The sequence below is a fragment of the Strix aluco genome, chromosome 4 (genome assembly GCF_031877795.1).
Source record: "Strix aluco isolate bStrAlu1 chromosome 4, bStrAlu1.hap1, whole genome shotgun sequence".
In the NCBI taxonomy this organism is placed as follows: Eukaryota; Metazoa; Chordata; class Aves; order Strigiformes; family Strigidae; genus Strix; species Strix aluco.
In genome coordinates, this window is record NC_133934.1 from 111,765,471 (window position 1) to 111,781,612 (window position 16,142).

At 40.2% G+C, this 16,142-nt stretch overlaps 1 protein-coding gene across 2 annotated transcripts; it reads left to right on the plus strand.

Annotated features, from left to right (window-relative positions):
• Positions 1 to 262: 262 nt before the first annotated feature.
• Positions 263 to 8,918, plus strand: GPR65 (G protein-coupled receptor 65). 2 transcript variants are annotated; one of them, XM_074824888.1, is made up of 3 exons: positions 263 to 314; positions 2,314 to 2,409; positions 5,340 to 8,918. In XM_074824888.1, exon 3 carries the CDS (start codon positions 5,461 to 5,463, stop codon positions 6,529 to 6,531), a length of 1,071 nt encoding a protein of 356 aa, XP_074680989.1. In that variant the 5' UTR covers positions 263 to 314; positions 2,314 to 2,409; positions 5,340 to 5,460; the 3' UTR covers positions 6,532 to 8,918. The 2 variants fall into 2 exon arrangements, with proteins under 2 accessions (XP_074680989.1, XP_074680990.1); XM_074824889.1 differs by lacking the exon at positions 2,314 to 2,409 and having other exon boundaries at positions 271 to 314.
• Positions 8,919 to 16,142: the final 7,224 nt, after the last annotated feature.

Here is a 16,142-nt window from a genome sequence, read left to right on the forward strand (position 1 = left end):
TTTTCAGTAAAACTTTTATGAATTTACTAAAAGTATTCCTAGATTTACCAAGGTTAATACCATCCTTTGTGCATACTTCTACGTAACTATGTTGCCTTTTTTCCCATGGATAAGTTTAGATTAACAGGGTATAAAAAACAAAAAGAGGCCAAAAAAAAAATGAGACGTGTGAGCTGTTGCCTCATTGGTGTATCCAACAGCAGCTTCCTGTTGCTTTATCTGATGAAGCAGTTTTTCTTCTCAGAAGCAGACACGGGTTACACTACTGATGGCATCGCAGTGAAACTGCTACGTGGGGACACATGGCTGCCTAGGTAAGTGTTCAAAATCCAAGAAGTCAGATACACAGCTTATGTTCTGGTACAGATTTCAACCTGGTTCTCCCTTAATGTGATGCTGACATGATACAACAAAAAGGAGGGACTCAAAAGGGGCTGGGAAAGATTGTTTTGGGAGGAGGAGTATTTTACTCTCAGCACAAGTGAAACATGAGACAAAAGGGCAAATGACATTGAAAGATTGAGTTAGGAAAGACATGCCATCTTGATTTATTGTTGTAATGGTATTGCCATCATCAGAATACCTTTTGTTTAGGAGATGGGGGGAAGGATGAAGAACAGTGTTTGGGGTGAGTTTCCAGGATTCTGAACTGTCCTCTCTTCACCACAAAAAATGCCTCAGGCCTCACAGGGGGTTCCAGTAGCCCTTCTATTATTGTTCTTTAATATTTTATGGCACTAACAAGATACTCAGCACTATTTATATGAATATACACAATGCTCAAAACTTAGCAGAAAAAGAAGGTGTGCTAAAAGTAGCTTCTTAGAATACCAAGTATCATGTACATGAAAATATTTTGCACGGCATTTTTCTGTATGCAAAGAGGAAAACATGATGCACATAAAGATACAGCAAAATAATACTCTCCTGCATGGTCTACATCCTAAAAAACGTAGCTTTTTTTTCTGTTCACTCATGTTAACAGAATTTTTATGCTCTATAAAAGTGTATCTCAGAGTTAAAAAGACTGAGCTCTTTTAGACCTGTTTGAGTCTCTACAGAATCTCATGGAGACCTGTGAGTGAAATTTAGTGTTGCATGAAGAAAAATGCTGTTCATTTTAAGCAAAAATGTCCATGATACCGAAAGGCATATTTCAGCGCTCCTAAACTGTGAAGTTTTTCAGAATTAAGTTTTGAGATCTTCTCATAAGGAAAAAAGATCAGATCCTTGTACTTGAGGAAATCAGCTTGGAACTATGACTTATTTTGAGAACACAAAGCAATCTACTTCATTGAAATTGCTTTGAGAGAAAAAAGAAATCAAGAAAGCTGTCTGTCCTTCTTCTTATGGCTGATATACAATAGCACCAGTACAGCAGCTACTGCACTAGCTCACTTAACATTGTTTTCTTCCCCTGAAACTTATCTAAAAAGCAAAGTACTTGCAAAAACTTACCACATTATAATGAATATTGCTTACAGCAAATTGCCCTTTCATGAACTTTAATTTGAAATAAAGGGTGAAATGTGTCAGTTGCAGATGTTTCCAAAATTAAACTGGTGTTTATTAGTAATGGAAGATTTTTTTTTTTTTAATTAGTGACTAAACTTTTCTGTTAATAACACCAAATCCTTACACTCTTTTTCATCTTTCCTAATTTCTCAAACTATGGTAGAATTAGTTTATCTGAAAAATAAAAGAGACTCTTCCATTCTTCCCTTAGAAAGTTGTTTATGGATAAGAGTATGGAATATCAGTTTGTATTTCAGCTTGTGAAAGTATAAATTTATACTGACTTTGTTACTTTCAAAATGTCATAAATGGAGAGACCACATAAAGCTCCCTGAATCTGAAAAGGGTACTGTAGGGATGCGTCAATATAAATACAATATATGATTAATTTTCCCCAGAAACTTTCACTAGGTTCCTTTACAGGCTTGTGTGCATACATTACTTGAAGCATAGCATTTGCTAGTCCATTTCTCTAAATTTTATGTCTGACTGACTTTTTTCAGAGTTCTCGTACAGTAGGTTTTCTGTAGCAAAATGACAGAGACAAGGACAATAATAATCATTGAATAATGTGACTAAAAGAAAAAATTACCTTTGAGATTTTTTTTTTCATTGGAGATGCATCTGATACCAAAACAAGTCTATGAAATAAGTCACATGTCTACAGAATTAGTCACAATGGGTTTGGACCGTGAAAGTCAAACCATTAGACTATACTATTAAACAGAAATTCCTTGGTAGTTTTTTAGAAAAAAAAATAACAATCAGTGGGAAAAATTATCAAACACTGTGTTTTAGGATAGCTGTAAGTCAATACCATCCTCCTGGGCAAAACCAGCAGGTACGGTCAGTAGCTGAGAGACAACCTGGGAATGCTTCAGATCATGCATTCAGGTAAGATAAATCATTTTGCATTACGTAGTCTGAATTATCAGAAAAAAGCTAAGCAAGGAATTATGATAGGGACCATTTCCCCGGGAGAAGGCCCCAAGTAACTGTAATGAAATGTGTTGGAATCAGGGCAGAACAGTGCTTTCTGCTTTTATGTTTCTGTGCAAGAAACTGGAGCATACATTGTGGTATACTTCATTGCTGGCTCTTTGACACACTTCAGTACAGGTCATCAGTACATGTCAGAATGACACACTGCTTGTTATTATTCTTATTGAAAGCGTGTCCTTGTATAAGTAGCATCAGTGTGTCATCAACGCTGACACATGGATTACCCGGGGAATTTTCGACAGCCTCCAGGGCTTTGTTCGTAGAAACTATTGATGATACTGGTTAAAAATAAAAGAAAATCATGGGGTACAGTGACCTGTGGACATGAAGGACAGAAAAAAATTGCCCAGGTAGCAAATTTCATGTGAACTCAACTCTATTCTTTGAATCCCCCTTTCAGTGTCCCAACCTGCCATTAGCCATTATATCTTAAGATATTAGCTCCTTAAGGCAGATGGCAGAAGAGCAAAGCAAGGTCTTCCCCAAAGAACATGTGGTTTATTCAGACAAGTACAATATAAGGGCAAATGTTTTACCTTATGATCAGTGAGATCAACAGAGCAAAACTTTTAGAAACAATGAGCGAAAAAGAGAAAACTGAAGTAAAAAAGGTGGGTGGTATGAAGAAATTGGCATGTTGGTCTGTGAGTAAATATGAAAGAGCTGATAAAGGTGATTGTGAGAGGAGCTGTTGTGAGTAACATGGAGACAAGTCAGGAGCTTGTAAGGATGATGAGTCTGTAATATAACAAGTCCACTAACAATGGAGAAAGAGTTTGTGGGGGAGGGAGAAGGAATTCCAGTTTCTCAGTCATGTGACTAGTAAACACTGCCTCATACACTCTCTACATTACACACATGCTTCTGAAAGGGCATGTTTCCCTGTTAGACATGAAGAGACCTGTCATAGGAAAAGAGATGCTAAAATATGATTAGAAGAAGAGGTAGGTATTTTATCTTTTTCTCATCTGGTCAGTCTGTATATGTTTGCTTTGCTTTTGGTGAACAGTGGGTCATCAAAACCCTGGGATCCAATTGCTAGAGCTAGATTTTTAATTCATGATACTTACCTATATTGGTAAGCTTAAAATGCCCTATTTACTCTGTGGTTTTATTAAACCACACTGAAAAGCAAATATCTTGTGTTTGTCTTAAATATAGACACTGCATTTTTTTAATTAGTCATCATATGTAAGTAAAGCTGCTCAGTGGACCAAATTGGCAAGTCCTTCTCAAGAATTTTCCTTGTCTTTCAAACCTGTGAATGAATTTAGCTCTAACTGTGAAAAGTTAGCCAACTTGATCAAATAAAGCAGTGGCTGGTAAAATTAAATATGTGCTTTCTGACTAGTATTGTCATTGCTCCTTTTTTTCCTGAATATGCATGAAAGTTGGGGTTCTTTATGGAAAAGAGATCCATATAATAACCTCTCAGCAGAGACAATAAACGTACTTGGGTTTCTCTGATAAACCCACAAACCTACACACACACATACATCAAACTCATAAAAGGCAGAATGAATTTGCCTACCACATGGGAAAATCTCTGCACCCAAGTTGTCCTCCCTCACTTTGAGTTGTTTGCTATGTGGGAACAGTTGTAGACAGTGCTATCTTGCAACCTACTTGTTCTACAACCTCTTCACCTCGTCTGCTGGCAGGCTAGACTCAAACCACAGATGAGTTATCACAGGCAGTCTCTGAAGTAGTTAGTATATTTGGCAGTAGAACTGGACCGCAAAAAAATATTCCCCATTCTTGTATTTCCTGAACGTATCAATTAAATCTTTGCGGAAGAGAACTACTGAGTGTCAGAGCTGTGATATAATCAGTGAGTTCCAGCTGTCTCATCGCTATGGTTGTACACTCTTTCCTACTTAAAGGTCAGCTCTTCTAAATGCTTCTAAGGCTCACACACACAACTCCTCCAGTTCCACTGCTTCAGTCAGGGCTGCCATTTTACTGGTAGTTTCCTGTTAAAGCTGTTGACACCCACCGCCCTGGTAGTGCCTAAGATAATTAATTGCTAATGGTTTTATAAACTCATGAACAGCAACTCCAATTCTTAGATGAAGGAAGTGTGAATGAATGAAAAATTGTACTCAGAGAGTCTCCACCTCACATGAGTCTAAGTGACACCATGGCAGATTCTCCTGTGCATGCAGGAACCCAATAGCCTGCCAACTTTCACGTGAGGATTCCTGGGACATGCAGTAAGCTTTGCTGGAATAGCACAGTTGGTGGCAATTTCTTGAGGGATCACATACAAACGAGGGAAGGGGAAGCAGAGAGGTGCAAGAGTGAGACAAGAGAGTGATTCACAACAGGGAGACATACTAGCCACACATTCTCTTCTGAGCAGATTCCAACATCAAGCGGTACCTGAATCCCTGTCTTTCTATCTTTGTCTCCCCATTGTCTTAGAGGGGAGGAGGTTACTGAGGATAAGAAATGCCATATTCTTATGGCCAAAACTCTATTCTGCTCACCAGAATAACAGAAAGTGCACTTCTGTTATTTGTGGTGCACTTTCTGATCTCCTTCGACTCTCCCACAAGAGAGACCTGGGATTGCAGGACCCTACCCCTCTGGATGTGTCTTAACTACTCATCCTGCTTCTGCTACAGAAACTTGCATCTAACTGCTCTTGACCATCTTAGACATTTGGGTTCCTCTTCCTATGCACTTCTAACTCCAGAAGTGTTTGAAACCTTTGATCTCCTACAAACACTGCTTCTTTCTTCTAAAAAAAAGACACACACCAAAAAGCCCATTAAAAAAAAAAAATAATAATAGCTGACATTTTTCCTTTTTGGTAACAGAAGGCTGGAATCTTACCAACCAGGTTCTGAAGAACTAACAGATGACCACCCATCAGACTACAGAGGGGTTTTTATTGCATCCAGGTTGGAATTAGCCCAAAGATACTACTCAGAGTGGACAATGAACAACACTGCTAAGTGCCATGATGATCACACCTTGGATAAGTATTTGTTTCCATTTGTGTACAGCATTGTGATGATAATCAGTATTCCCATCAACTCCATATCCCTCTATGCATCCTGCATTCAGGTGAGGAAAAAGAATGAGCTAGCAGTCTACATCTTCAGCCTATCCCTGACTGACCTTTTGTACTCTCTGATTCTGCCCCTGTGGATTGATTATGCCTGGAATGGAGATAACTGGAGGCTCTCTGCCTTGCTTTGTCAGATTTCTGCCTTCCTTATGTATATGAATTTCTACAGCAGCACTGCATTCCTTGCTTGCATCTCTATTGACAGGTACCTGGCATTAGTTCACCCCTTGAAGCTCCAGCACTTGCGCACAAGAAGATTTTCATTGATTGTCAGCATAATTGTTTGGATTCTGGAAAGCATCTTGAATTCAGTCATACTGGTAAACAAAGAAGTATTCAATGATCCTTGCAATTTCACTAATCATACATTATGCTATGATAAATACCCCCTGGAATGGTGGCAGGCATGGATAAATTTATTCCGGATATGCTCAGGGTACCTGGTCCCTTTGATAATCATCATGTTTTGCTACCATAAAATCTACCAAGTAGTGAGGTGTAATCAAGCCACAGTAGATGAAGAAAAGAAAAAAGTGAGGAAACTTATTCTGAATATTACAGTTACTTTCATCGTTTGCTTCACTCCTTATCACGTTACATTGCTTATTCGCAGCATCAAAGAACCTTACACCACTGACCCACAGCTTTTGCAGTTGATGTATAAGGTTTACAGAATCACACAGGCCTTAACAAGTCTGAATTGCATTGCCGATCCCATTCTTTACTGCTTTGTGAGTGAAACTGCACGAACAGACATACTGAATTTGCTCAGGTGTTGCTTGTGCCTACAAAAGCGTGAGGGAGACCAAGCAAAAGACCGTGCTGTGTGCAGTTCTGCTACAAAGAGCAGCGCGCTGATCACCTACAGAACTTCCTGTGAAATGGAGACTGTCAAAATGCCTGAGCGAGCATGTTCAAAGCAAAATCGGATAACCTAAAGGGGAAAGAAAGAAAAATTCTTCCCCAGTCTGTACCTAGGAAATACCCCAAAAGTCACAGATACTAATCGAAAGTGAAACTAGTAGATGGAGCTAATAACTTATTACAGGGTCAATGAAATCAGCGGAGCTTCAACACGTATCTTTAAATCAGGTATGGTACATAAATCAATGTCAGCAAACCAAACATGCAGTCAAGAAAGATGACCATGACAGACTGACAAAATTACTGAGGATGCCCCACAGAACTGCCTCCTGTCACAGCTTGCTAGCTAGCCCACGTGCTGGGCACACACGTACTAGCAGGAGGAAGGCTGAAGTCCTTCTTAACCTAGTCATTTGTTTTCCAGTTTTAGTAGAAACTTAAAGCTGAGCTGGGAAGGAGCCCCAAAAGGGATATTTTTTTTAAATCAGTACTGTGATAAAAGTGAATAAAGCACGCACACACATGGAGATCATGGAAAATGATCACACATGGAAGTGATTGACAAAGGAGCAGATGGAGGGTGGAAAATGTCTCTAATTTCATGGTGTAATTTATGCTGCTATGATGGTTCCTGTGTTTCAGTAATGACTCAAGTTCCCCTTCAGCATACCCCTGAGATTATCCAATTCTTAAAATTGTTTGCCTCATGTGGTGGGGTACTTACCTGCTCTTAAGCTTTTCAGCTTTTATTTTCTTTGGAAAATATATGTGCTAATGTAAAACCATATGTCATGCAGTTTCATTACAATTTCAGTATGGGGTTTCAGATATTTGAAGATTCATTACTTCAAGTGCCTATGAAGAACCAAATTCTAGCCACCAGTGGTTTAACGCTGATGAAATCTTTCCTATATATGCAGGGAGGAAAGAGAGGATTGAAAGGTGAGGTTTCACATCTCCACAACGTAAAGGACCAGCCTTTAGCCTTGCTTCTTATGATTGAAGTGTGGAGTGTGGTTACATTTGCAGAGTCAATAGGGCAAGAAGGTTTTTATCCGTTTACTTGACTGTACCTGGAGGCCTCAGCTAGAGGTTCCAGGGCTCTCAGTCTGCCAGTTTAAAAAAGTCAAACAACAAACCAGCAAGCAATACTGACAAATCAGCAAAGAACAAACAATAAGAATGGCAGCAAAAGAACCCATATTTTGAAAGGGTTGAAGTTAGCACAGATCAGAAGTACAGCTGTTAATTCAAGGACCTGTTCCTGCGCAAGTCCCTGCAATGGCTGCGTAGTTCCCAGTAGCGGTGGGCACTCGACCCTCTGAAAAGAGTTAAAGTGCTATGGAAAATCTTTTTTTCCTTCCTCTCACAATCTTTTCACTTTTGTTCAGTTACCAGGAGGAATGTTTGGTTATGGTGGTTGTCCAGTTTCATAGGGAAAAAAACTTTCTTTCCATCAATAAAATCTCCCTCTAGCAAGTCTGTGTAGTGGAAAGATTTTGACCAACACTTTTTCAGCACACTTGTAGGTCTGACGTTATACTTGGAGGATGAGCGTACAGTGGTCACAAACAATATGGGAATTCTTGTGAGTAGATCCCTCTGTGGTAAATTACAAATTTCTCCATTACAAAGAGCCACTTTCATTGTTTTCATGGGTTCCTGTTTGTTCCTATTTATGCTTCCAATTAATTTCACATTCTGAGAGGGGAACTTGAGAGGCTAAGGAGGCTGGGCTTGTTCAGCCTGGAGAAGACTTTGGGGACCTAATGGCAGCCTTGCAATACCTGCAAGGAGGGTATTATGATGATGGAGCCAAGTTCTTCACAAAAGTGCACAGCAGGAGGACAAGAAATCATGTGCATAACTTCAAGCAAGAAGGGTCAGAGTTAATATAAGGAAGAACTTTTGAACTATGAGGACTGCCAAGCAGTGGTGCACGTTGCACTAAAATGTTCTGCATGCTCCATCCTGACAGGTTTTCAAGACCCAACTGGACAAAGCCCCGAACAACCTGGTCTGGCCTCATAGCTGACCTTGCTTTGAGCAGAAAGTTGGACTAGAGTCTTCCTGAGGTCCCTTCCAACCAGAATTGTCCTGTGATCCTATGAACCGTGTATGTCACTATTTTGACTGTTACCTTCCTTTCTAAAAAAGTATGTTCTCTTCCCTTCTTGGTTTCCATTTGCTGGATTTTGTTTTGTTTTTGTGTGGATTTTTTTTCTGTAATACCTTGTTACATATTATGAAGGAAGAAGTATGCAAACAGCAGTGCAAGTTATTTCACCACAGATTTGTTCCTGTGCAACAGAATGTGAAATTTCACAGCGCTGGAATAAAAGCGGAACTGAGCTTCATGAAAAAAAGAACTCTGTGATTCATTTCTAGACCTTTCACATGCCAGAAAGGCTGGAAAGGTAATTCTGTTGGGGCTTTTAATTTATTTCAAATAAAGAATAATGAAAACTAAAACTAAGCAACAAAACTGAGTCAAATTTAACTTGTGTGTCAGGGAGTCGTGAGAGCTGGCTGCTCTGCAAGGGGCGGAGAGCCAGGAGCTGAGGGTGACAGCCAGGCAGGCTGGGCAACATCCTCACTGAGAAGCCACACAGCCCCACAGCACCCCAGTGAGGCGCACGGAGCAGGTCCAGTGATGGTAACCAGCACTGGCCAACAGCTTTGTGATCACCAGACAAATCTGTGCTGATGAGGCAGGTCTGAGGTCAAGCCAGGAAGCCAAGTCAGGAAGGCGATGTCAGGATCAGCAAGGTACAAGGCCAGGCACAGCCACATTGTGTCAGCACTGGTCTCCGCACAGGCAGCCAAACCCCATGGAGGCAGGAGAAGAGATCTCAGACTGGTGGTAAACTTAACTTAAGGGTCTGACCCTGTGCAAAGAGCTTAATTTCCACAAAATTTGGCCTTGAGATTTTATACTTCTTAATATCCCACCACTGCTCACGAAAGCCATAGCTTGGACCAACTTACATTGGTATGTATGGGTGTTTTTTATACCATCATTTCCTGTAGTACCTCCCTGCATTGCTGAAGATCCACTTCAAGATAAAGGAAATCAATAACAATGGCTGGCCTATAGGTTGGGCTTCCTGAAAAAGCTCAGATAAATTCAAGATCCTATCTGTTTATGATAAAATGTAGATACCTAATCCCTTAGATTGTTCTGAAATGCTCAGGCTATGTGTTCAAATCAAAACCCTCTGGAGAAATGAGGAAAGTTTTAGATGTAGAGATCATTTGTGTATTATTTACCTCATTATTCTTACATAGCTAAAAATTGACACTTTTTTTCATTCTCCAAGTTTGTTTGTCCCAGCTGGACCAAATCTACTGTATGAAAGTGAACATCTATGTTCTTTTTAAAATTGCAGCGTACAGGAGAGATACTTTTCACTATTCAAAAATGGTATAGTGGAAAGTAGATGTCTTCATCCAGGCTCCAATCCATGCTGTGTATTATTGTTATTGAATATTCCACTTAGAATTCCTGATGGCTCTGCAGGCAAAAAACAAGTGCAAATTCACAGGAACTCTTCCCCAAGCAAGGACATTTCTTACAGAAAAGAGTTTATAAAATCCAAATGTCTATTTAATGGCAAGAAGAAATGCATGCATTCAAATTTCATTTTCCTCACAGATAATGCCTAAAAGCATTAATGTACGGCTTCAGTGAGACACTGTAGTTCCTATCTCACTTCCCAATCTATACAATGAGAATATGGATAATTAAAAGGGCTCTGATGGTAATTTAGTTAATATCCACAGGGTAAGAGATGTCAGTGCCAAATGATATTGTTGCCAGCACAATAACAGCAGAGGTGAATTTATATGTCAATAATTCACTTAAAGCAGAATCCATCTGCCAAAAGTCCAGCAAAGACATAGCTCAGATTTGTAAATTGGGAGCTTTTCAGTGAACTGCAGTGACCTAGCTGGTGGAATTTCAGACTTCAATTAATCTGTTTTTCCTAGAATCTTAGCCACAACCTGCATCACCACATTCATGTTGCAGATCATTATTTTTTTCTGATGTAGCTACGCATCAGCTTTGCTTTGTTGATGTCAGTGGGGTCAGTCCTGACTCACGTGGTTGTAGGCTGACAGAGACTCTTGCCTAGCCTTTTTTTTTTTTTTTTTGAGTCTCTAACACTTCTAACTTCAGAGCCACTGAGAAAGATTAAAAGAAGTGTGAATTTGAGTTATAAGATTAATATATTCCACTTCCTGTTTCCATTCACAGAGAATGACGCTACTAAAATAATTCTGATTAGTCTAGTGACAATCTTCAGTGACGTCACTCTTAATTTAATGCCAGTAAAGAAGGGAGCATTGGGCCATAGTTTAGCCACTTGCCACTTTCTGTATTACTTATAAGTTTCATTGGTCTAGTTGTCTATTTTCTAAGGTGGTAAAGGAGCAAACTGATCATTTGCTCCCCGCCTCCACACAGCACAGAGAGAGAACATGGGTGGGAGTATTAGGGCGCTTGGGAGCAGCGCGACCACAGCGGCAGATGTGCTTGCGTAGAGCAAGGCCACGGGGAAGGAAAACGAAGCATGCATGGCTCTGAGCTCAGCAGGAGCGAGGGGCAGCTGCTGTGTGCACAGGGCAGTGCTGGCAGTTGCCAGGGTTTTCCTTCTTCGTCAGAGGGCAGCTCCTCATGGTCCCAGAGCCCTGCAAGATGGCAGCTTGCCCCTGCCCAAGGCCACCTGTTCTGGCCACACCTGCAGGGTCCCCAAGGCGCTGATCCAAGGCAGCATCTGATAAGTGGTGCTCCAGTGCTGATAAGGGGAAAGAGAACAAAACACCTTGCGCATATTGTAAAGGTTTTTCTTTTATTGCTTCACCACAATGGCTGCATTACTGATAAATTGCTAGCCTAAGCTGACACAGGAAGGTTTTGGCTGCTCAGCTGTGAATTAAAAGTAACCAAGCTCTTTCACCTAAATTTTGTAATATCCTAGAAACACCTAAAGTGTGTTCTGGACTGGGGCTTTGGGAAAAAAACAAACAAAGCAACAACAGTAAAAACCAAACAGAAAACAGTCAAGGCTGTATCAAATGACATGTAAAAAGCCTGATCCAGGTGAATTTTAGAATCTGCCCAAGACACAGTCAGATCCTTATCTGTGCCAGCCCAGAGACACTGTCAAGCAGAGTGTATCACCTACAGCCTCTGTCAAGCCTGTGTACAGCAGAGCTAGAACTTATGTCCCATAACATCTCTCACTGAGTATCAGAGTGCACACATATATACTAATCACATCACTAATGTGGAATGGGAATGCTAAAACAGTGGGAGGTGTGAAACACCTGAAAAGAAAAAAGTGGGAAAATAAGTCAATCCCTTTTTTGTTCTGTTTTTAAAATTAATTTTGAGTATTTTCATGACAGGATTACAGACTCCCAGCTTCTTTAAATGGAGTGTGACCGAAATTGAAAAAGAAAAAAAAAAAAGATGATGTCTCACAAGAGCTGAGGTAGCGCTCAGGAGCTGTTACTTTAATATTTTGAGAAATGTTATTGCTATAGCAACTACTTGGTTAAAGATTCAATACCAGGGACAATAGATTCTTTTCTTTTCCATTGCTTTGTTTTCCTGGTAAAGTCAAGATCTGTTGCTGGATGAACAGTTGAGCTGGTGACAGACTGGGTAAAAGCATGCCCAGATTCTGTACTAGTGTCCAATCACATATAAATATATATATAAACATTACATTTAGTTTTATCTTCATTACATATGAAGTAAACAAGACAGGGGTGCAGCTCATGCCTTATCACGGTTTCCTCTGCATCTCTTCAGATCATCTAGATGTGGCACATTGCCCTTCAGATGAGATATTGAAGTTCATTTATTGTAAGCAACAACTGTCACAAGCTTTTCCCAAGAGTTGGTCTTAATATCTCCTAATCTGTGCTATATTCCATCCCAGCTGAAGCTTTATTTTAATTTCTTATAGAACCTTGGCCTTACCTGTCCTTTCTCACTGTTTAAAAGCTTCCTCCCTTTTAACAACAGATGTGCAATGTAACAACTGTTTTTCTGACCCCGCATTAAGAACTACACCCAGGAACAATCCTGTTTCAAATTTCTAGCATTTTAGCACAGGCTTTATTTGTGTCTCGATCCCAGCCCTATCTTAGGGATATACTGAGCTATTGCAAAAATTGTTGCCTCCATTTTCTTCATCTGATAGCTGTTACCTTTAGCAGATGTCATGGCAAGTACTAAATTGAGAAAGCTACAGTCTAAAGGAGAGGTCCATACATTGTCTTTTGTTTCACATACTTAATTATACATGTGAGGAAAATGCAGTTCATCCTGTAAACGTAGTGTGGACAGAATCCCTTAGCCTCACATCCTTAAATGAAATGAACTGATGAGACTGAGGAGGCACGACTGATGAGATTGTCTCTTGTAGGGAAATTGCAGACATTAGCAGCTCCACTCCAGTGAACACAAAGAAAGAAGGTAAGGTTGGAAAAGACAACTCCATTGAAAATACATCCTCTCCTCATACTCCCTTTCCATGCCACATGGAAAACTGAGCCAAAGCAGTACAGCACCCACAGCAGGTCACTCTCCTGGCTCCACAGCTCCCACAGCCTCTTCTGCTTCAGCTTTCCACAATCCATCCAGAGACACAACATATGAGTACTGGCTGTGAGAATGTGCACCCAACGGCCTCAGAACACAGCTCTTCCCCACTGCTTTCCTCTCCTTCCCTTGACACCCCACTGTTCTTACTAGTAGCCCAGTTTGAGGCACCAGGTCTCACATATGACATCTCCAGGGTCTCACAAGATGGGCTGGCTTATGGCAACATCTTCTGAGGTATCTTTTCACCTTAGGAGGCCCAAGGACTCCTGAATGGGAAGGAAGGTAAAAAGCCCTGATTCTTAGAGGGCAAGAGGAATTCTCATTATGCCAAATATCTATGAAGCAATTCCTGAGATTCACTGTATTCTCAGAATGAGAGAATAAACACATGACTTCACCTATCTTTGCTTATCCTCATGGAGTGCAACACGATAAATAATCCAGAGTGAACTAAAGTTTCTGCTCCTTCTGAGAATGCATCACAGCAGAAAAACCCAGAAAAGGTCAAACCATCAATGACTGCTGATATATTCATGGTAACCCCATGCAGGCAGAAGCAAGCTCTCCTTCCTGGCATGCAGGGAACGAGCACACATCACTGTCTGCCAGCTCAGCATGCGTGAGCCTGTTACATGTTCTGTATAGTGTAACCAACCTAAGAAAAACCTTCACACTGAGATGTTGTACAGGGAAACAATACTGCATTCACGTTTGTTACAGAGTTAGTGCCAGAAATGTGTGAAATACATGATGCAATTTCTTGGACACCTGTTTTGACATGATCAGTGCCAGTCATCCTTCCCCATCTGTATGGCTGTTGGTGCATAATGCAGTGTCTCAATCCAGTCCACATATTGCTATGGGACCTCATAATATAACAATAGCAGTAAGATACTACAACGTATTCTGAAGGCATTGCCAGTGACTCAACATTTAACCTCACATTGAAATTTGCAGCCATTGTAATTCCCCATGTTCTGTCTGAGTAGCACATTTCATCACTAAGTCTAGTGTTCACATGTAGAGAATGATTTATTTTTGTGGAAAGCAGGAAAAAAATTCAGGCAGTAGCGTTTAGCAGTTTTAAAATTAGCTCCTTTTGGAAAGGAAAAATTCAGTCCTGAAGTTGTATTGGATCCCTATTACATCACTAGTAGATTCAAAATTTGACTTTACATAAGCCTGGCATATGCAGTTTCAAAAAGATCTAGAACTATTTATCAGCAGTAAGCACCACAACTCCATCTCTACCAAGGGAAGTCAAGAGAAATACTTTGAGAAAAAAAATACTCTTCCTGTCTCACTGTTATTTATACTCATGATTTCTTCAGAATTTTTTCATGTGGTTATTTGAAAGTCACAGCTCTTATATCTGGACGTTCTTGTGTATTTTCCCTTACCTTTTCTTGTGTTTTATGTTAACCACTGCACAAAAAGTATTGACAATGTGAATTATAAACTGCTAAATGTAGAAGGGGAAAAAAAGGATCCAAAATATAGGATGTTTTAAATGTCATTATTTTTTAAAAACATCTTAACAGTGATTTGCTACGCATTTTTTTTAAAAAGTTTAACATTCAGTTTGTTTCTTCACCGTAACAGGAAGCAACCCACAAAGTGTGTCAGGGTAGAAATAATAGAAAAGTGTAAACGTCAAGAATGTTTTGGTAGCTATGAAAAGTTTTGTAGACTACAAATTCCTGTTCAATCACTCAGGTCAAGCTGAAGGAACCTGCACAATGGATTTAACTGGAAACCCTTGCAAAAAACACTAATTTGATACATGTGGACTAATCTTTTCTTTGTTGTGCATTCATTTTAGTTCATTACAAACATATTACGAATGAAACAACTTTTGAATACTTCTTTGGTTTCTAGCCAATTATGCAGTTTATTTCTTTTTAGCAATTCATTCAGAGAAACCAGGAGCAAGAACTCAGAGACCCTTTGAAGCACTACCTGTGCAGGAGGCATAAGACACCCAGTGCAGACATTAAGTCTGGCCCTTCACTCAAGACCCCTGTAGATACACTCCAAAGACATTAAAGTAACCATCTTAATGATTGCAGCAAGAGGTGGTAGGAATCCCCATGCTTGGATAAATACAGTTTTCTGGAAAATGCTTGCTTTCCTGTCACCTCAGCAAGTTCATTTTTCCTGAAATGCTTGATTTGTTCTTGCAAAGTATTATGTAGCATTTTCACTCAAAGAAATGCAGCAAAATATTACACAGAGTGATTCTCCCAATTGTATTTACAGCAGACTGTCTGAAAGAGTGAGCTGAGAGACTATCCTCAGTAGGTGGCGGTTTTGGTCTGTTTAGCCAGGCTTTATAGAGGAGCAGAAAAAAATTCGAGTTTAAAGATGTGTTTCTTATACAGAAGAAAAGGGAGTCTGGGACAGAGCTGGCCACTGCACCCTGAGTTCCTGTGAAGTTGGGATGAGCCTTAATGATCCTTTCAGCCTCTGCCTTGAGCTGCTGCAAGCTGTCAGGCTGTGAATAGTCAGACCCAGGAGCTCAAAACAAAAGGCCTAACGCTGAGCCTTGTGAGCTTTCTTCCAGCCTGGATTTATTACCAGCTGGTTTATACTTACTTTTTCTTTGTAACAACTTCTTTGTTTGATTGGGTCTCCTTTCTTCCCAGTGTTCATTCCAGTATAAATATGTGCATACATATACAAGCAACAGATATCTATATCGCTTCATTAAGCAGGCTCTTCCAGGCTCTAGCCTGATGAGCCCCTCATTCACAAACACATCTCACTAGCCACCTTCTTCATGTCCTAGCTGAGCTGTGTTCTTGGGACTGGCACCAGTACAGGGTACCACCAGTGCTCACTCAGAGCTGCTGTAGTGCTCCCCTATGTCTGCCAAAACACCATATTTGATATATCACACCAGCACACATCTGACACATTTTACCAGCAGTTCAAACTCATCCTGTGATCGATCAGATCCTCTCCTTGGGCATTTATAGCAAATGGGTTCCCAAGGCTACAGTTCTCTTACTGTCAGCCCCCAAGTACATCAGAATATGCTTTGTACTGCTGAATAACCCCCCAAAG

Coding starts and splice junctions, on each gene's coding strand:
- GPR65 (XM_074824888.1), top strand. CDS start 5,461: ATGAACAACACTGCTAAGTGCCATGATGATCACACCTTGGATAAGTAT.